The sequence below is a fragment of the Eptatretus burgeri genome, chromosome 1 (genome assembly GCF_056783735.1).
Source record: "Eptatretus burgeri isolate ZD-2024b chromosome 1, Ebu_testis_v1, whole genome shotgun sequence".
NCBI classification, from domain to species: domain Eukaryota; kingdom Metazoa; phylum Chordata; class Myxini; order Myxiniformes; family Myxinidae; genus Eptatretus; species Eptatretus burgeri.
The window spans coordinates 47,915,593-47,938,180 of record NC_140961.1 but is presented as its reverse complement, the minus strand read 5'-3'; the positions used below and the strand labels follow the sequence as shown (position 1 = coordinate 47,938,180).

General features: G+C 41.7%; 1 protein-coding gene across 1 annotated transcript in view; it reads right to left on the bottom strand.

The window, feature by feature from the left end:
* The window catches only part of LOC147034425 (extracellular calcium-sensing receptor-like), a 34,301-nt gene extending 11,713 nt beyond the window's left edge, over positions 1-22,588 (bottom strand). The window contains exons 1-2 of the mRNA XM_085852125.1: positions 22,350-22,588; positions 20,515-20,664 (exon numbers count right to left, since the gene is read on the bottom strand). Coding sequence (XP_085708251.1) covers positions 20,515-20,664; positions 22,350-22,588 — 389 coding nt within the window. The remainder of the gene's footprint in view (positions 1-20,514; positions 20,665-22,349) is intronic.

Here is a 22,588-nt window from a genome sequence, read left to right as displayed (position 1 = left end):
GGCGGTGTAGTTGTTGTGAAGGTAATGTTGAGGTAATTTTTTTTTTCAGATGAGATCCTGTTCTTGGCGATGTAGTTGTTGTAAAGGTAATGTTAAGGTAATATTTATTTTTTCAGATGAGATCCTGTTCTCGGCGGTGTAGTTGTTGTGAAGGTAATGTTGAGGTAATATTTATTTTTTCAGATGAGATCCTGTTCTCGGCTGTGTAGTTGTTTTGAAGGTTATGTTGAGGTCATTTTTTTTTTTTTAAATGAGATGCTGTTCTAGGCGGTGTAGTTGTTGTGAAGGTAATGTTGAGGTAATATTAATTTTTTTAGATGAGATCCTGTTCTAGGCGGTGTAGTTGTTGTTGTGAAGGTAATGTTGAGGTAATATTAATTTTTTTCCAATGAGATCCTGTTCTCGGCTGTGTAGTTGTTGTGAAGGTAATGTTGAGGTAATGTTTTTTTTTCAGATGAGATCCTGTTCTTGGCGATGTAGTTGTTTTGAAGGTTATGTTGAGGTGATATTTATTTTTTTAAATGAGATGCTGTTCTAGGCGGTGTAGTTGTTGTGAAGGTAATGTTGAGGTAATATTAATTTTTTTTAGATGAGATCCTGTTCTAGGCGGTGTAGTTGTTGTTGTGAAGGTAATGTTGAGGTAATATTTATTTTTCAGATGAGATCCTGTTCTAGGCGGTGAAGTTGTTGTTGTGAAGGTAATGTTGAGAATTTTTTTTTTCAGATGAGATCCTGTTCTCGGCGGTGTAGTTGTTGTGAAGGTAATGTTGAGGTAATATTAATTTTTTCAGATGAGATCCTGTTCTCAGCGGTATAGTTGTTTTTGTGAAGGTTATGTTGAAGTAATATTTATTTTTTCAGATGAGATCCTGTTCCTGGCGGTGAAGTTGTTGTTGTGAAGGTAATGTTGAGAATTTTTTTTTTCAGATGAGATCCTGTTTTCGGCGGTGTAGTTGTTGTGAAGGTAATGTTGAGGTAATATTAATTTTTTTTAGATGAGTTGTGGAATTTTTTTTTCAGATGAGATCCTGTTCTTGGCGGTGTTGTCGTTGTTGTGAAGGTAATGTTGAGGTAATATTAATTTTTTCAGATGAGATCCTGTTCTAGGCGGTGTAGTCGTTGTTGTGAAGGTAATGCTGAGGTAATATTTATTTTTTCAGATGAGATCCTGTTCTAGGCGGTGTAGTCGTTGTTGTTGAGGTAATATGTAGTCATGTTATCACGGTTATAGAAATGCGCAAATAATTAATTTGATCTATAGTATACCCAATCACACCTTTATGACTAAAAAATTAACAACAAAACTAGAGAGTAAATACTCCAGCAGTTTTAAGTCTACCTAATTTTATAATAAAGATATCTCCCGCATCATCAAAAAATAATTTCCAATCGTGATTTACATTATTTGATCGCTGATCCCGAATCCAGGCCGAAGTAACCGGAAATTGCAGCATCGAATGTAAGAAGAATTCTACGTTCGCTTCTAGGCTTTGCCTATTCCATATTACTCTCTTCTCGTTTTTTCCCCTTTTTCTCTCACTTTTCTGATTTCCGTACCTTTTACCTGCTCCGTGTTGCAGGTCAATAACAAGAGCTCTGCGTGGCTGCTGCTGTGGTTCTTGTTGGAAGTCGATTTTTGAAATGTGCACCCATTGGTCAGTGAGCTTCTGGACCCCACCCATATTTGGTGCTTGACTCCATCCACCATGGCACCCAAACAAAATAATATGGCCACCATCTTGGTTTTCTGGTGAACTGATAAGATATTAGGCCTGTCGACCTCTGCTCATTATAAACTGCCCAGGTTTGTTGTGTCAGATTTCCATTGGCTTTGTTTGGTCGAGTGTTACGATGAGTAGGGTTGGGTAAATCGTGAATTTTTTTCGGTTAAGTATCTTTGCATAGCATTTTCTGTGGCCATTTTCGATGCTGAATCTCAAAACGTTGGAAATTTTTTTTACCTCCAATGACTTTTGACCCCCGAAACTTTAATTTATTCAAAATGGCAACAAAAAATGATATTTTTATGAATTTCTGACCAAATGAGAGAAAATAAGGCTTGTAATATATCAATTTATAGGTTTTACTTATCAGGAAATAGGAAAACGACACTTATGCAACGATTTGATGATTTTTAAAATACAATTTTTGAAAACCGCACAATACTGTATTTTGCTAAAATTGAACTCTTTTTGTCATTCTCCAATCAACATAAGACCAAGATCACACCAGTGCCGCCAACAAAAGTTCATTAATGTTATCCTGCATGGATTCATCGGGTTTGATAGCATTCTTTATAGAATTGTGTACCTCGGTCAAACTGAATTTTTGAGTGCAGAATTTCCCTGCTCCATCCTTCACGTGTCTTTGTTGGCGTATGTCTGGGGCTACAGTTAAGCGTAAATATGTCACTTCCGCTAGAAGTTCTTTCTCCGATAGTGTACTCAGTAAATATAGACTGTCTGGGGTCAAAGGTCATTTGTGCTTTTTGCAACTTTGTATAGTATTCAATAGCCTTGTATTTTTCTTTTTCTTCAAGTCTTCCTTTTTCCTAAATTACTTTATTTCGGTCCTATGCAACATCCAATCAATTTGAAAATGTGATTAGCGCGTATTCCTTGACCTGAAAAACATATGAAATTATATATTACAAACCTTAATAGTCACATTAGAGAAGGAAAACATGAAAAAGGTCAATTTTTGGCCACCATGTTGAATAAATTAAGGTTCCGGGAGTCAAAGGTCATCGGAGGTAAAAAAAAAAAAAAAATTCGACCGGATTCGGATTCAGCATGGAAAACGGACATAGAAAATGCTATGCACAAAATTTCAATCATATTTACCCAACCCTACGATGAGGGACCCCAAAAAATGTAATCAAATAAAACGTCAAATAAAAATATTAGTGAGATTTAATCAAGGCAGTCAGCACACACTGGAGCCGACGCGCCTCACTGAAAAAAAAATCATTATGTAATTTTGAATGACCCTATATTGGGGTTAAACAATCTGTGACAGCCATGCTGCCACATGCAAGGACAGAACAGAGCTCCATTTAAATGCAGCTCTCTTTTATTCCTTCTTTGTTCTTTCTAAATATCTTCCTCCCTGTTTCATTCAATTGTGAAGAAAAACTTTTCCAATCCATAACTTCTCAAGGGTTCACAGGGAGGCAGGACGGCCTGGAGGTACACACAGTCGTCTCTTAGCTGTTTCGGCTGAGTTTGATTCCTGATCCAGCTACAAGTTGTCATTCTGGTGTTTCGCAGGTAGGATGATTCAACAATGTTTATGCTGTCCCTCGGATGGACGTTAAGCCTGGTGCCCCATCTGCTAGGATTAGTTACTGGATGTTAAAGACCTCATGGTGTCCTTCGGCAAGAGTACATGAGATATCTCCAGCATCCTGGCCAAATTACAAATTCCTGCCCTGACTAACTGCTGAGAAGGCAATGACAAACTACCCAGTATCACCCTTGCCAAGTAGCCCCACCTGTCTTTTGGCAGAGAACACAATAATCAATCTTCTCAAGATTTTTCTCTTTTTTTTCATTCACAATTGTTCTTTTTTATTCTCTACTCTCTCGCTGGTGTGTGCATCTGGTGTGGACGGTGTGTCTCCATTTCTGTCTTTCACTTTCCTTCTGCCACTTCTTTCAAATTTCTCCATTCTGTCACTACTTGTGTTTCATATACTCACTGCCTCAACACTTCAAATTAGACCCTCACCAGTACGAACCTTTACATATGCATTGCACTTGATTTTGCTGCGGTTTCTGCAATATATTTTGAGGTTAATTCAATCCTGTTGGAAGAACAGGATTGGAAGAACGAAATAAATAATAAATTGGAAAAACGAAATAAATAATTAAGTCATATAATCTTCCTTTTGGGTACAGAGAAAGACACTTTATAAGAAAACGTACACATTATGCATCACACACAATGGGAACAGGTCTGGTGCCCCATGATCGATGGAAACAAAATGGCTTCCAATTGCAAGTTGTTCCTCATCCTATGTATTTAGGGACTCCAGGGAGAGCTGGATATTCACAGATTTATCCCCTCTCGTCTTCAGTTGTCCTCCCCTTCCGCCCATGATTGACAGAAGCTTGTGGTGAGGCAGTTGTCATGAAAGAACTTTCCTTTGCTTCAAGGAAAACAAACCCAACTGAGGGTAATTTCAGTTCCTTCCACAAAGCTTGGAACAAGTGTGTATCTACCCACAGGAGCGCCAGAAAACAACATCTTTCTAAGCTCAAGTCTGAACTCTCAAACCTCTATCCCTCCTCCAAATCCTGGTAGCGTCCAATCAAATATGTTTCTGGTGTATGTTTCCCCTCCATCCCCTCCCTTACCTCAAATGGCCGCACTGCTGATACCGCACGTGAAAAGGCTGAATGCCTAAACTCGGTGTTTGCATCGAAATATTGTGTCCGAAACCCATTGCTTTCTGTACCCACCTTACCCAGTCGTACCCAACTGTCCCTGGACTCTGTATCCTTTTCATCTAACAAAGTGGAGAGCTTGCTGTCAAACCTCGACTCAGATTTTGCAACCGGTCCAGATGGCACCAGCCCACGTGTCCTAAAAACGTGCTCTGCTGCTCTTGCTAACCCTCTCTCTGTTCTACTCACCCTCTCATTTGCTCAAGTTCATCTGTGATCTGCTTGTAAATCAGCAAACATTACCGCTCCTGCATAAAAAGGTGCAAAAACAGATCCCTGCAACTACAGACTCCCTCCGAATCATCAGCAAGGTTCTGGAATCCATCATCGCTTCAGACATTAAATCATTCCTCTTTTCCAATGGCTTGATTTCTGATCATCAATTTGGTTTCAGACCAAGTCACTCTGTCCTGGAGATGCTGCTTCTGCTCTCCCAACAATGGATGGAGGTACTCAATGCCGACATGAAATCAGTCATATCCGGAGACATATCGTGTGCTTTTGATATGGTCTGGCACCCTGCCCTGCTCACCAAACTCTCTTCCTATGGTATCTAAGGCCATCTCCATTCATGGCTCGCAGACTTACTCTACTGTTGCAGTCAACGTGTGGCCCTAAATGGAGTTCTTTCATCCCCTCTTCCTGTCCAGGCTGGAGTTCCTCAAGGCAGCATTTTGGGCCCTGTTCTTTTTCTGGTTTTCATCAATGATCTCTCCGACTCTCTGGAAAATCCTCTTTATCTCTTTGCTGATGACTCCACCCTCTGCCGTACCATCTGTCATCCCTCAGACCGGCATGCAGCAGCTTCTTCGCTCACTGCAGATCTTGGTAAAATCACAAACTGGGCCAAAACGTGGAACATGTCTTTCAATCCTGACAAATCTCACACTCTCACGATGTCTCTCTGAAAGGGCCATTTGGAGCCCCCCCCCCGCATATACTTTTCAACAATCCTCGGAAGAAGCCCTTTCATTGCAGCTGTTGGGTCTCACTATCTGCCATGATCTTTCCTGGGAAAACCACATTTCCCACCTGGCCTCCAAAAGTCAGTTGCCGACTGGGAATCCTCCGTCATGCGTAGTCCTTCCTTGCCACACCTGAGCTCCTGACCATGGAAAAATCTTTCATCTGCAGCCTGATGGAGTACTGCTTTCCCCTCTGGGCTGGTGCTCCAGCCTCTCACCTTTCTTGGCCTCCTACTGTGGAAACCAAGGCTTTTAGGATCATTTGTATCTCCCGCGATGAGGCTGAGTCTTTGGGCCTCTCACTCTCTCACCGTAGGCAGGTTGGTGGCCTTTCTGTCTTCTACCATCTCCTCTCCGGTCTCGCCCCCCCCCTGCTCTGTCTGTGATTTGTCCCGAACATATTTCCACAGGGTGCTCAAGGTCCGCCAACAACCCCCTTATGGTAAAACTACCAAAATCACGAATCATTGCTCACCTTCACTCTTTCATTCTTCTTTTTCCCTGCCTTTGGAATAAACTCCCGCACTCTGTTCAATCCCATCATTCCCTACAGGACATCCAAACAGCTGTTCACCACCACCTCTTATCATCCTCCATCAAAATCCTCGATCTTTTCTACCCCCGTTAATCCACCCCTAACCCACCTCATTCAAATTCCCTGCTTTCCTTCCTGAAAGTCCCTGTAATGTCCATCTTGTATTCCCCATGTTCCCCGCCCCATCCTTCTTCCTTCCACAGATCTCCTAATGTCTCTGTTCCCCACTCTTTTGTCCTTCTCACTCCCACTCCTCTTGTCTCATGCCCCCCCCCCTGCTGTGCGTTGTGTGTTAACTCTCACATGAGCCTCGACAAGGTATACAAAAAAAAAGTAAGCGATACAACAGATAGGAATGGAGGTACCTCTTTATTGTGTACACATGTTGGTGGGTAGTAAATTGAGGAAATAAAAATTGAGGAAAAGAAGAGAAAGTATGATGGCCAGAAAGAACGGAGGTAATTGGAGTTTGGGAGAGAAGGGAAGGAAGATTGGGAGGATATAGGGGTATGGGGATGGAATAGAAGTGAATGAGCAGAGAAAGGAGAAAGGGTAAAGGTAAATTCCGCCATGTTGGCATACAAAATAAATAGATGACTCCAAAAGTGAAGGGCAACAGGGTAGCAGAGTGTTTGAGTGAAGACAGAAGGGATGGAAATATTGGACGGGACATTAAGGGAACTATGGAACGGATTTGTATGAGACATATTGTTGAGGGGGTGGGTGTCAGGGTGTTCCCCATGTGAAGACCCCTCAAAATAATTTACTGGATCCTGACATCATTGGCATCCAAATCTGGAAAAATAGTTAAACAAGTCAGAAAAACATGTTTTTTTTTAAAAAGGAAAAAACATGTCGGTATGGAATCCTCAAAAAACCCAACCAGACAAGGTAGGAAGGAACGACAAGGTAGAAATGACAACACAACACAGCAGGACAATCCAACTCATGCGAGGATTGCAATCACGACATATTTTGATGTTTTTCCCATCTCAATCCCACAACAAATAAAATACACAACTACAAAGCGTCACAAAATGCAAAACACATCCATGTCCACTTTGCACTCAAACGAAACTTGACGAAAACACCAGTTTAAAAAAAAAATGGCACATTTTATTCATTTGTGTTTTCCATGTTCTCATAATAAATGTTTGTTGAAGATTTGATTACAAGAGCTCAATTTGTAAAAACGTTATGGCCTGGGCAGACACACAGAAGCTCAATCTATACTCATAAATGTGCGAGTGTGCATGCGTGCGCGTGTGTGTGTCCTCCACAACTCCACAACCATAAAACCGAGCAGTCTGAAACTTTGCATGCATATTAAGAAAACTCCAAGGAAGTGCATGACTGAAAATTGGGTGTTTGGGTTACTTGAAACACCCATTTTGAAGATAATTAACGGACTTATTTAATTATATCCTTCATCAGGCACATCCACGGTCACCGCTCTCTATGGAGTCGTAAGGTGTATCCTAGGTAACCTCGCTGGGGATTGAAGCCCCCATGTTTTTTGGCCTGCTCAACCTCGCCTTGACTTGGAACAGGCTGCAACGATTTCTTTATGATAAAGTTTTTTTTCACTTTCCTCACTCATATTATCGAATGCCTGTTCGTCATAGCTACAAATCGCTGGGTACATTACAATGCTTATAAACGCCCGGAGACGTCAGCGTTCGTTGCTTTATTTCATTTCTGCACATGCGATCACCGTGAGAATCTCTTAAACTAAGCAGCATTGCAAAATTTAAGCTCCAGAATTGAACTTACAAAAAGTTGCGACTCCTAGAAGTGTTCATTTGTCCAATTTGGACATATTTGACATTTTGGGCGTCTCCAGGAGGTGTATGTTTAATATGACGGTTTGGTGAGAGCTAGTCGCATGCCAAGCGAGCCATGTCTTATGAACCGTTTCATTGGAGTGCTTGCTTGAGTGCTTAAGCCACTTAGCAAGCACTCTCCCAGCTGCTTGGTTGTTTGTTTAGGTAAAAGCGTCTGTGCTCTCAATAGAACATCGATTAGACAGAAGTACGTTTCCAGCTGTGTTGGACCATGCCATGTGTTGGTGTTGGTTGGGCCATGCGGTTGGTGCCTTGGGAGGTGTCTCATCTGCTGAAAATGTGTATTTTATTTTTACAGGACATCGTTTTGTTTTACCTTTTTTGTGTGATCTCCTTTCAATATAATCCACCCCTCACTTAGACATCGATACATATGTAAAAACGATAAGATCCATCTGACCACGTGTGTTGCCATGATCTAGCTGTGAAGGCATAAAGCATCGATTGACATTTTGTGTTCTGTGTCTTGATATATTTTTGAATTAAATTTTGTGAATTTCCCACTTGAATTCCTATTTCAAAGAACTCTGATTAAAGGTTAAACTTTGTGTTTGTCGTTTTGATGTACTTTATGTGTGTGTACATTTGCACGTGTGTGTATGTATATAAAATATATTACCACAACAGCACTTGTCACAGGTGTGTGTGTGTGTGTGTGTGTGTGTGTGTGTGTGTGTGTGTGTGTGTGTGTGTGTGTGTGTGTGTGTGTGTGTGTGTGTGTGTGTGTGTGTGTGTGTGTGTGTGTGTGTGTGTGTGTGTGTGTGGACATATGGGGTTTCAGAATGTGGAATGGAGTCCTCCAAGGTGGGCTCAAAGTATCCACCTTCATTTCGGTAAGGGGGTCACGATTCATGGACCAAGCTGTGAAGTTTTCTGTTCTCAAAGTTTTGTGCTGAGGGCTCTCTTCAGGATCATCACTGAACCCCGGACAGCTTCCAATTGTACTGTAGTTTGTTTGTAGTAATATTCACAGAGATGGTTTTTAGCTCGCCTGTTCGAAGAACAGAGAGCTATAGCGATACCCCCCCGGCATGAGCGTCAGCATGAGCGTGAAAATGTTAAATTTTTTTGTATTATGGAAAAACTCCTCGACGGATTTCGACGAAACTTGGTGGGGGGGGGTTAGGTATGGACCAAGGATCATGCCATTAGATTTTGCACTTGGTCCCCCGCCCCAAAAAATAAATTGTTAGAGAATTTTTATTTTTTTGCATTCCTACATGTTTTAAGTGATTTCCAACCCCCCCCCCCAAAAAAAAGAATTGTTAGAGAAAAAAAAAATTTTGCAACTTTTTTTTTCGACAATTTCGATTTCATTTTTTTGCATTTCTACATGTTTTAAGTGATTTCCAACCCCCCCCCCCCCAAAAAAAAAAATTGTTAGAGAAATTTTTTTTTTGCATTTCTACATGTTTTAAGTGATTTCCAACCCCCCCCAAAAAAATTGTTAGAGAAAAAAAATATTTTGCAACTTTTTTTTCAACAAAATTTCGATTTGTTTTTTTTTTTTATTATTTTTTTTTTTTGCATTTCTACATGTTTTAAGTGATTAGGATTTCGACGAAACTTGGTGGAGTGGTTACGTATGGTCCAAGGATCATGCCATTAGATTTTGGACTTGGTCCCCCCCCCCAAAAAAAAATTGTTAGAGAAAAAAAATTTTTTTTGCATTTTTACATGTTTTAAGTGATTTCCAACCCCCCCCCAAAAAAAAATTGTTGGAGAATTATAAAAAATATTAATTATTACACTCGTCTTAAAAACGATAAATGTATAAACAGGCAAGCATTGGGTGGCTTTGACACCAACTCTGGTTTATATCGCTGTGAGGTTCTTCGGCATCAATCCCATAGCTCCAATTTATCACTGGTACAACTTTGGCATTCTTCAGCTTCCAGGATCTTTTCACTTCATTCTTGAGGTCTTGGTGTTTCATCATTTTCTTGATGTCTGCATCGTTTCGTCCATAATCACTGGTATTAACACCTCAATTAGCAATTCCTTATTCTCTTTTTTTGTACCTAAGTATTGTTATGTTTGTGGGGGTAGATGGAAGACTTTCATAGTAAAGATAGGATTGTATTGTGAAGCATGGTCCGTGGACGGGTAGGAGACATATCGATGTAAATTAAGTTTGGAAAACTGTGAGCTAAAGATTGTTACATATCACCACATGGGGGATGGTGCTGTGTTAATGAGGTTGGGCTTAAGGCTAGTTTCTCCCAGTATGTGATTGTCCCCCCCCCCCCGACCTTTTCCTACAATTTTGCATTTACAAAGCCGACAACAAAGGAACCACATTTTTAACAACAACAACAACAACAACAGAGCCAAACGTTTCCGAGCAGACAAAAACTCCACCTTCCTGGGTTTATACTAGCAGGCCATGCTCCCGAGGCTTATGATTGGTCGGTATGACGTCAGTGGGAGGATGATCAAAAAAGGGATAGAGATGGGGCGAAGAATGCAGTTGAAACAGAGGGTCTCGTTTTTGCTCTCCTCGACACGACAGGAAAGTTGTCCAATTCTCGTTGTCGTGTTTTGTGAATTTGCTCGCGTGCTGGAGCAAGACGCTAGCCATTGACTGTATGGATGGGTCGTGAAGTTTGTATGTTTCTGAGTAGAAAAGAAGGAGAACAAGTGCGTGTCTCTTGGCCTTATCTCGGAGCCTCAGCAATCGTCCTGTTGTATGTTCAATGAGAATGGCAGCGTGCTTTGCTGTGAGCGGACCTGGTGTTGAGAGAGGAGTGGTGGCGGCAGCCATGATCATGAGAAGAAACGGTACGGCGGTTTGTGGGCCCTGGCGTTGGAGACCATCTGCGCAAATTACCTCATGTACGTGACCGCAGAGAGCGACTTGGTGCCATTTTGGGTGCATTTTCCAGCGCAGTGGCTAGGCGGTTTCGAGGATCACCAGGCTCCTAAAAGGTCATCTCTGGACACACAGCTAAGTGCCGGAACAAAGGGAGGATTTTCTTTTATTTTATCTGTTCCCTTGTCTGTATTTGTGACTGAGTGGAGACGTCTCAAGTGAGGTTTTAGTTTACCTCACGTTGCATTAACTCATGCTTTGATTTATTTTCATTATCACTTGTTGAGTTATTTTCATTATGAATCATTGAATTATTTTTATCAAATCATCATTTGTTGAATTCACTGTGTTTGTTTGTTCTTTGTGGGTTCAAGGATAAACCTGTGTGCTTCCGTCTGGTACGTGCTCCACCGCCCTCCATCCCGTGCGCGCCATGATCTCCAAGATCTTGGCTGTTTGTCTCCAAGTAAAACCATTCGATTATCCGTCCAGGTCTGTGTTAACCTATCCGAAGGTGACATTTGGGTCAGGAGTGGGATATTAACTAATCGGCCTGAACACGACAGTATGATATCTGGTCGCAATGCTTTGTTTTCGATGGTCATGTCCCATGGGATCATAAGGTCGTACGTGAGCGGTACTTCTGTGTTTTCAGTGATTGCTTTTGATTCATTTTCCCACAAATTTTCTGGAATTGGAATATCAAAGTTTTTGCAGATGTGCCTGCGGTGAACTTTACAAACTTTGTTGTGACGTGTGTACAGCTGTTCTGACACATTTTTTTTGTGTGTGTGTTCAGTCATTAAGTGTCACATCATTCTCTTTGCTAACGACACCTGTCTTTTTTTTTCCTCTACCCCACATCTCTCTCTATCTCTATCTCTATCTCTATCTCTATCTCTATCTCTATCTCTATCTCTATCTCTATCTCTCTCGCTCTCGCTCTCGCTCTCTCTGTCCCCTCCTCGCTCCCCCCTCATAAAATGCAGCACTCCCCTGCCCCACCTCTGTCAGTGTGTGTGTGTGTGTGTGTGTGTGTGTGTGTGTGTGTGTGTGTGTGTGTGTGTGTGTGTGTGTGTGTGTGTGTGTGTGTCTCTCTCTCACTCTCCCACCCCTCCTCGTACCCTTCCTTCCCTCTCTCCCTCCTGCAGTGTATAGATGTGTTTGGTGAGGTGTCACTCTCCCCACCTCCCCTCCTTTCTTGCACTCCCCTCCCCCTTCTCCCCCTCTCTCCATCCACCTGTCTGTCTCTGTCTCTCTCTCTCTCTCTCTCTCTCTCTCTCTCTCTCTCTCTCTCTCTCTCTCTCTCTCTCTCTCTCTCTCTCTCTCTCTCTCTCTCTCTCTCTCTCTCTCTCTCTCTCTCTCTCTCTCTCTCTCTCTCTCTCTCTCTCTCTCTCTCTCTCTCTCTCTCTCTCTCTCTCTCTCTCTCTCTCTCTCTCGCAATCTCTCTCTCTCTCTCTCTCTCTCTCTCTCTCTCTCTCTCTCTCTCTCTCTCTCTCTCTCTCTCTCTCTCTCTCTCTCTCTCTCTCTCTCTCTCTCTCTCTCTCTCTCTCTCTCTCTCTCTCTCTCTCTCTCTCTCTCTCTCTCTCTCTCGCAATCTCTCTCTCTCTCTCTCTCTCTCTCTCTCTCTCTCTCTCTCTCTCTCTCTCTCTCTCTCTCTCTCTCTCTCTCTCTCTCTCTCTCTCTCTCTCTCTCTCTCTCTCTCTCTCTCTCTCTCTCTCTCTCTCTCTCTCTCTCTCTCTCTCTCTCTCTCTCTCTCTCTCTCGCTCATAATCTCTCTCTCTCTCTCTCTCTCTCTCTCTCGCAATCTCGCAATCTCTCTCTCTCTCTCTCGCAATCTCCCTCTCTCTCTCGCAATCTCTCTCTCTCTCTCGCAATCTCTCTCTCGCAATCTCTCTCTCGCAATCTCTCTCTCTCTCTCTCTCTCTCGCAATCTCTCTCTCTCTCTCTCTCTCGCAATCTCTCTCTCTCTCTCTCTCGCAATCTCTCTCTCTCTCTCTCTCTCTCTCTCTCTCTCTCTCTCGCAGTCTCTCTCTCTCTCTCTCTCGCAATCTCTCTCTCTCTCTCTCTCTCTCTCTCTCTCTCTCTCTCTCTCTCTCTCTCTCTCTCTCTCTCTCTCTCTCTCTCTCTCTCTCTCGCAATCTCTCTCTCGCAATCTCTCTCTCGCAATCTCTCTCTCGCAATCTCTCTCTCGCAATCTCTCTCTCGCAATCTCTCTCTCGCAATCTCTCTCTCGCAATCTCTCTCTCTCTCTCTCTCTCTCTCTCTCTCTCTCTCTCTCTCTCTCTCTCTCTCTCTCTCTCTCTCTCTCTCTCTCTCTCTCTCTCTCTCCCCCGCCCTCTTATTGGCCCCATCAGCGAAGCAACGAGTTGTAGTTGCTAGTGGTAAATAAATATGAAACATGGATGCAATTCTTAAAAACCGAGGCTTCTCGTGCCTGACACCTTATGGTGGGGATAATAAGGGCTATTTATAGTTACTACGACTTTGCCCTTTCATATTTTTATCAAATTTTAAATTATTTTCTACATATTCTTCTAATAAAGGTTTCTTGAAAATGTAATGATGAAAGCTCAAATGGTAAAAAGTTGTGGCCTGGACAGACAGACAGATACACACACACATAAGCAATTGCAAAACTCCATATCCTGCTGCGTGGGCCTACGGACTAATTCCACCATCCCACACTACAAATTCACAACTACCTCCGACAGAGATATCTTCATAAAATTGTTACGATTTCCACCTTTATGATGACAACAATATGTTGCGATGGCAATCAGGACAAGGATTGTGTTGTTGTATTGTGATGTCATTCCTACCTTGTCATTCCTTCCTACCTTGTTTGGTAGTTTTTGGGGATTCCATCCCGATGTTTTTTTTTCATTTAAAAAAAATGTTTTTTTGGCTTGTTACCTCTGCCACTGAAGGTGGGTAGAGGTTATGTTTTCACCCCTGTCTGTTTGTCCGTCTCTCTGTTTGTTTGTTTGTTTATTTGTATTTGAACAGGATATCTCAAAAAGTTAAGTATGGATTTGGACGAAATTTGGTGGAGAGGTTGGGTGTTTGACATGGAAGAAATGATTCCATTTTGGTGAATATCCGAATCCGAATTCGAGAATTTTTTTTATTATAAGTTCAGTGATTATATTCAGCATTGAGAGATGGGAACAAAAACGATATGTCGTGTGATATCTCAAAAAGTTGAAGACGGATTCGGACAAAACAAGGTGGATGAGTTGATTAGATGACAAGAACCAGCCAATTCGATTTTGGTTCAGGTCTGGATCCAGATCCGACCTATCAATAGGATACAAAACGTAAAGTGTTCAGCCTGGCAGAGGTATGCACTCCACCCAGTTGTATTGTATGTGTTTGATTGGATCAAGTCTTTGTAATACGTGCAGGGTGCAGCAGTTCGGAGGAGGGGGAAGAGGGGGTTGGGAGAATGGGGGGACGTTTCAGAGATGAAGTGGGCTGTATCACATACGTTTTTGTATTTTGAGTCAAGACTCGTGGAAGAGCTGGAGAACAGAAATAACAGAACCCTATCCATACCAGGACATAACAGTACAGATAAAACAGTGGAAAGAGGTTGAGGTGGGGGGGGGGTGAATGCAATATTGAGGCTTGCATGAGAGCTAACACACAGAACGTACAACATGGAGAGCAGGACAAGAGGGGTGGGATAGGGAAGGAAAACACAGTGGGGAACAGAAACATGAGGAGATCTGTGGAAGGGAGAGGGATGGGGCAGGGTATACAAGGTCAACAAGATGGATATTACAGGGACTTTCATCAAGGAAAGTTTGGGTTTGGGGTGGATGAACAGGGGTAGAAAAGATTGTGGTTTTGGATGGGTAAGATAAGAAATGGTAGTGAACGTGGACGTGTTTTATCCTGTTTTTAAGACGTGGAAGGAAGAGTGGGATTGAACAGAGTGTGGGAGTTTGTTCCAAAATCAGGATAAAAGAGGAATGAAAAGAGTGAAGGTGAGCAGCGATACTTGATTTTCGTAGTTTTATCAAAAGGGGATTGCTGGTGGACCTTGAGCGCCCTGCAGAAATATGGGAGGGACATATTGCACACAGAGTAGGGGGGTGAGGCCGGAGAGGAGACGGTAGAAGACAGAAAGACCACCTACCTGCCTTCGGTGAGAGAGTGAGAGGCCCAAAGACTCAGCCTCATCATGGGAGGTACCAATGATCCTAAATGTCTTGGTTTCCACAGCGTGAAGCCGAAAAAAGGTGTGAGGCGGGAACATCAGCCCAGAGGGGGGAGCAGTACTCCATCAGGCTGCAGACGAAAGTTTTGTAAGTGATCAGGAGCTCAGGTGTGCCAATTAAGGATTTATACGACGGAGGATGCCCAGTTGACAACTGGCTTTGGAGGCCGGCTTGAAATGTGGCTTTCCCAGGAAAGATCATAGCAGATAGTGAAACCCAGAAGCTTGAATGAAAGGACTTCTTCAAGAAGATTGTTGAGAAAGTAGATGGGGGGAGGGGGGGTTCCAGACGGTCCTTTCGGAGAGACATGGTGAGTGTGTGAGATTTGTCAGGATTGAGAGACATGTTCCACGTGTTGGACCAGCTTGTGATTTTATCCAGATCTACAGAGAGTGAAGAGGCTGCTGCTTGCCAGTCTGAGGGATGACAGATGGTACGGCAGAGGGTGGAGTCATCAATAAAGAGGTAAAGAGGATTTTCCAGAGAGTCAGAGAGATAATTGATGTAAACAAGAAAAGAACAGGGCCCAGAATACTGAAAGACCAAAAAATAAATGACAAAACAGGTCGAGGGGAAAAATAGAGGGATACCTGTAGGACACGGGGAAGAATGATGACAGCAATGGAAAGGGAAGAAGGACACCATGACCATGTGTGAACAAGCTGGATACAGGCCAAAACTGAGCACAGAAATTGAAAGGAAAACTGGGAAATAAGCAGGAATTGAACGAAAAAAAATTAACAACGAAGAGCAGGGTGAGGGATAACTTGGAAGCTTGAAGAGAAGTGAGCTTGGGGATAGTTAATGAGGGTTGAAGAGATCTTAGGTATGGGTTAAGGATCATCTGAGATGGTGGTGAATAGCTATATTGAAGCCTTGGAGGGAAGCGTGAGCTTGAAGGGACTGAGCGAGTTTGTTCCCCAAGCAGGATAAAAAGAGGAACAAATGAGTGGGGGTGAGCATTGATTCTGGATTTTGGGACTTTCACCAGAAGGGGGTTACTGGCAGCTCGACTGCATCCATCCTGCAGAGGGGTGACAAAACATGGAAAGCCATAGAGCACCTGGGGGTGACAGAGCACGGGAAGGGCAGAGGGTCCAATTGGTTCATCTGGTCAAATGCTTGTGGGAGTCAACATCTCTTTTGGTATTTTCAGAGAACTTCGTCAGTGCCGGCAATTATGGCGGTTTACTCAAGTAGATTGCCTGGGACTGCAAGTAGCAATCTCACTTCAGGACTGATCTCCTCAATTGACGACCCTTGACATTAACTCAGCCTGGGAATTCTTCCACAGAAACCTGCTCTCTCTTATGCACAGATCCATCCCATCTCATCTTCAGTTATCCTACCCTTCTTCCCACCCACGGTACTCTCAATCCTGTGGTGAGGAAGTTGCTCTGAAACAACTTACCTTCTCTTCCTGGAAAGCAAACCCGACTGAAGACAATCTCAGATCATTCCACAAAGCCCATGACAAGTGTGAGTCCCACCTTCAGGACAGCCAGAAAACATCACCTGTACAACCTCAATAATGAACTTTCAAACTTGTCTCTCTCTCCACTAAAACCTGGCGGTGCCTTGATACGTCTGTCTCTGGTGTGTGCTACCTTACCATCCCTTCCATCTCTTCAAATGGTACCAAAAGTGACTGCTTGTGAGAAGGCCGAATGCCTCAATTCTGTGTTGACTTCCAAATCTTGTGTCGCCAACCTGTTGTTCTCTTTACGCACCCAACCCAGTCATATCCAACTGCTCCTAGACCATGTGTTTTTTGCATCTGCGAAGGCATCCCTTGACTGTTTCTGCAACTGGATCAGATGGTATCAGCTCATGTGTCCTGAAAACCTGCTCTGCTGCTCTTGCACATCCTCTCTCCAAGCATTTGCTCCAGGTCATCTTCCTTCTGCTTGGAAATCAGCCAATATCACTGCGTTGCATAAAAGAGGTGCAAAAACAGATCCTCTTCACTACAGACCTATTAGCTTACTTCCAATCATCAGCAAGGTAATGGAATGCATCATCACAGTTGATGTGAAATCCATCCTATTATCCAATGGCCTCGCGTCAGATTACCAATTTGAAATCATGCCAGGTCACTCCACCTTGGACAAGCTGCTTCTACTCACCTAACAATGGATAGAGACCCTTAATGTCAGACATGATATCAGGGCCATCTCTCTAGATATATCTTGTGTTTTCAATACATCGTACAAAGTCCTTCCTTGGCACACCCGAACTATCCACCGACAAGGCCTTCATACACACCTTGATAGAGTACTGCTCTCCCCTCTGAGCTAGCTGCCCGGCCTCACACCTTATTCAACTTGATGCCATGGAAACCATAGCCTTCAAGATCATTGGAATGTCCTGTAATGATGCTGAGTCTTTGGGTCGCTCACTCTCTCACCGCATGCAGATCGGTGGTCTGTCTTCTACCATATCCTCTCCGGCCTCGCCCCCAATGCTCTGTCTGCAATATGTCCCCCCCCCCCATATTGCCGCAGGACGCTGAAGGTCTGCCAGCAACTCCCTTCTGGTAAAACTACCAAAATCCAGAATCACTGCTCACCTCCACTCATTCATTCCACCCCCCCCAACTGTAAAACCGACTTCCTCACTCTTCAATCTCATTCTTCCAATAGGTCTTCAAGGCAGCTGTTCACCACCATCTCAGATCATCCTCCATCCAAAACCAGGATCTCTTTCTGTGCAGTTGATCCCCACACTCCTCCCCACCCCCCACTCCCAAGCACAACTCCTTCCAGATTTCCAATTTTTCCTTCCTAAGAGTTTGTTTCTGTATCTATTTGGCCCACCCCATGCACCCCCCCCCCTCTACCCTCTTTACTCCCCATTTCCCTTATTTGTCAAAGTCTCCCTCTATTTTATCCTTCAACCCTGCTGTTGCTGCCCCTCCTCCCTGCCCCCTTTTTACTGCTCCTTTTGTTCTGTTGCATCCTGAGATTTCCAAAAAAAGATATTTGAAGGGGTATTTTGAGTGGAAATGGGTAATGTACTTTTCTAACATCATTTTGAGGTGCTGAATCCCCCAAAACGAGGATACCAAGCTCTATTTTTCGTCCTTGACCTTCAAAACAGAAAAACAAAATGGTGGCTGAAACCTCAACACTGGTTCTGTGATTCCACCGAACCTTGTGCTAAATACATTTGTGCATTACACAGCAGATAACATTGATACACTTAATGAAATGCTCAGTGGTGAATTAACATTCCATGCAACACAAGTAGCAGCATGGCAGTGAAGACCAGCCCCTGATGTCATGTTAGACAGAATGAGACCATCAACTAAACATATCCTGGAAGAGGGTTAAAATATAGACTGGAATTGAGGAATCGAAGGGAAGAATAATTATGGAGGGAAGTGAAAATAGAAAGATTTGTCGTAAAGAGCAGTAGAAGATGGGGGAGGGTGGAGTGTGGTGTGGTGTGAGGCTCAAATAATTAATTTTTCAATAATATACAGTGCCGACAACTTTCTGTGTCTTTTTTTTTGATAAAACTTGACTTGTGAAATATCTACCTGGAAAAAAACAAAAGTTTGGTCCAGAAGTTGCACAATTTTTCGGTTTTGGACAACTGAGCTGGAGGTCATCCAGGTAGCTAATGTCATCGGTCCGAATCTGGCTAACTCTCATCATAGTGTCGAGCCAAAGTCAACGACCTGGGTGGAGCGCTCAATGTGCGAGGGGCGACGGCACAGCCCTTGGAAAATGATGCAGCCAAGCAGCCACAGGCTGCAGGCGAATAAACGAAACCAACCAGAACAAGTTTACAGAGTTCAAGGAGTTTTGCACTCTTCAAGGTCTCATCATCATCAACATCAATGTACTATATATCTTGGCATCGGTTTTGCTGAGTGGTTCGCCATTGCCGGCCCAGCAGTCAGATCAGGGCAGGTATTTGGAAATTGTTCAGGGGCCTCCAACGTCTCATCCTCATAACGTCCTCCAACGATCCGTGATGACAGTGGGCCTTCTGGCAAAATGTCACTCCTATGGACTGCTAACTAGTGTTGTCACTGGATTCAAATAAACTTTTAAGGAACAAATTGATGCCTCACTCTGCCTGCGAGACACCAGGGTGACAGTTTATAGCCGGGTCGAAATTCCAACCCAGGCTAGACAGCTCAAAGGCAAGTGCACATACCTCTTGGCTATTCCAGCCACTTAAGGTCCACCATGAAAGAAAAAAAAAATAAAACCTTTGAGCTTGGTGCAGTCATGAGCATTAGCCTTTCGAGATTGTTTTTCCTTGGCCTACTAACACATCCTCCGCTATTGAAAAAACGATGAGCAAGTGCGTGTGATGCAATCTTTGGATGTAAGTGTGATGATGTCGTGCAGGATTTCTCACAAGTCGTCCCCATTGGTGAGCCTTTGCTGTGTGTGAAAACAAACTCTTGGCAAAAACCTTAATCATGCAGCCACCTTTGTTTAGCAAGGTGTGTATGTCTAAACCAGGTGTTTGCATGATGTTATAATGTTTGTTTGTTTGTGTTATCATAGTTACCATGCAGGACTCTGTATATTATTTTCTTGTTGCTGTTGCATGTGTTACTTAAACTATATATATATATATATATATATATATATATATATATATATATATATATATATATATATATATATATATATATATATATATATATATATATATACACATATATATATATATATATACATATATATATATATATATAAATTTTAATATATACATATATATATATATATATATATAAATTTTAATATATACATATATATATATATATATGTGTATATGTATATATATATATATATATATATATATATATATATATATATATATATATATATATATATATTTAATACATATATATATATATATATATATATATATTAAAAAATGTTTCTACTTAAATAAAACATAGTGTGTATTTGTGTTTTTGTCTGTCCCTCTTCATAAGGACGATTTAAAAAGGGTTTCAAAGGTCAATGTTTTAGCATAACTGTTCACTGGTCTATTTTTCAGGATTAGAAAAAAACAAAAAACTCGAAAAACATTTTCCATTAAAGAGTAATTAAGTCTCTTCCATTGGAATTGTAAATGGTGACTTGCAACCGGGCGTCAAGGGCGGTGTACAAAAGCGCTGCAAAATAACAATAAATACAAGGCACAGGGAGGTGAAATTCACCGCACATGATGTCCAATGCATGCAGAGTAAAACGTGTGTTCATTTACATCCTCAGGATATTGAATAAATTAAGAAGATATAATTGCACACCTGACGCTAGGCCGAGGCTTCAGACTTTGGCACGCTCACGAGGCTGTACAGTCAATAAACATCCCAGAAGATAAAGAAAATAGGGTCACATTTGTACGTGTTGTGTTTTAAAATAACACTTCTTGCTGCAAAACATCATAGCTTCCAGCCTCTGAATATTTCAAATAAAATAATTCCAACCCGTCAATTCATATGGGCTTTTCACTAGTATGTATATATATATATATATATATATATATATATATATATATATATATATATATATATATATATATATATATATTGCATACGATCGGGGTGGTTGGGATTACACATTTTTAAAGAAGAAGGTGCTTCCAACCAAAAGTAAAAAAAACTAGATCGACTCAGCTAATTTGAGCAAAAGAGCGAGAGCAGAGCAGACCCGGTCTCAGGCAACATTTCACTGGTCTTGCGGCCGGCTTTGCAGCCGGCTTCATCAGGCACAATGTGATGAAGCCTGATGAAGTCCCTGATACTTCGAAAACTGCTGAAGCCATGATGGTGATTCCAACGTGAGGAAGTGACTTTGTCTCTGTACGAGTGTACACAAAAAAAAATTAAAAATTATCTGAAACATTAATCGTTTTATTAGGAAATTATGCCTGTTGTTGGCTTCATAGTTTGGGTGGTGGGCTTGGGATCTGAGGATCCTGAGTTCAAATCCCACTCGGCTGTTGAATTAATACCAGGTGGGGTTGACTCTGCCTGTCATCCTTCTGAGGTCGGAAAATGAATGCCAGTTTGCTGGTATCCTGTGTTGGAGTGGCAACCTGTCCAGGATTGTGCCCAATAGCCAAGGAGACTGCTTAGGCAGCACCAACAATCTGCACAGAGTCTGGTCCCAATGGATGGATGGATCAGGAAAATAAATCAAACATAAATGTGGACTCAACCAAATCAGGCAAGGATTGTGGGAGAGGGGGAAATGGGCAATGGACAGAACCATTTCAAAAGTGATCCATATCCAACCCATCACCCAAATCAACGGAAACAAGTATTAAAACAATTTTATAACATAGATGGATTTAATTCATAAAAAAAAATACATAAAACATTAAGCATTTTATTATTTTTGAAAATGATAACCACATCGATAGTGGTAATCCACATAATGGACTGAACTAAAAGCCAGGATTGGGGGGGGGGAGGAGGTAGAATGTACCATAAGCCAAGTTTAATAACATAGATTGATTTCATCCATACCAAAATAAAAAAATATGTACCACATTAAGCATTTTATTACTTTAAAAAATTGCAGAAGAAAAAAAAAAAAAAAAAAAGGAAAAACATAGAGGAATGAGATTCTATAAAAAACAACCAAACAAGGTTGGGATGACACCACATTATGAGGCCACAATACGACACTACAATCCTCTTCTGGATTACCAGCATGACATATTTTCACATTTTACTTTTGTTTTGGGATTGTGATTGATTATGAAGAAGAACAACAACAACAACAATGAAGATTGACACCACATTACGATGCCACAATACGACACCACAACCCTCTTCTGCTGTAGCATCATGATATCTTTTGACATTTTACTTTTGTTGTGGGATTGTGATAGAACAACGTCAAAAGATATGGTGATGCTAAACCATAAGAGGATTGTGGCATCATATTGTGGTGTTATTCCTCCCTTGTTTGGTTGTTTTTTTGAAATTTCATCCATCTTTGTTTTTGAATTTTTCTTTTTAACGTTTCCCCCCCCCCCTTTGTATGTATGTATGTATATATATATATATATATATATATATATATATATATATATATATATATATATATATATATATATATTATTGCTGCTTCCTCAAAGCAGGATGTTAGGAGTCAGCCTTTACCTTAATAGATGAACAATATATAAAGCCAATGTGTTACAATAAATTGGAATGCATCAAGTGCTACAAAAATCCAATTGTACAACATAAGTTCAAAGCAAACAAAACTTTACAACAATATATGAGTATGCCAATCAGTGTAGAGCAGGAATATTTTCAAAAAAGTAGTGTGTAAGAAGCACTTCAGAAAATATGCAAAAATAACATGCGTTTGTTTACTATATGTAAAATATATATATATATATATATATATATATATATATATATATATATATATATATATATATATATACATATACATATACATATATACAGTCGATATAGTACATAGCGAGAATTACATAGTGTAAAAGGAAGACCTTGAGCAGACCTTACTCGATGCATTTGTGGAACCCCGGCGGCTCTCTCAAGGAATGACGCGTGTAATGAATATGGTCATGAATGGGGAAAAAGGCAGCCACGAGGACATCTCCAGGTGCTGCCATACCATGCATGGAGACCTCGACTCTCCACTCACAAACGAGTCCACAGCAAATGGCCACCCACAGGGACAGCGTGCAGAGAACTGTGGTGCTCGAGCGTGTGGTATTGAGAAGGTGCTGAACGGGATTCAT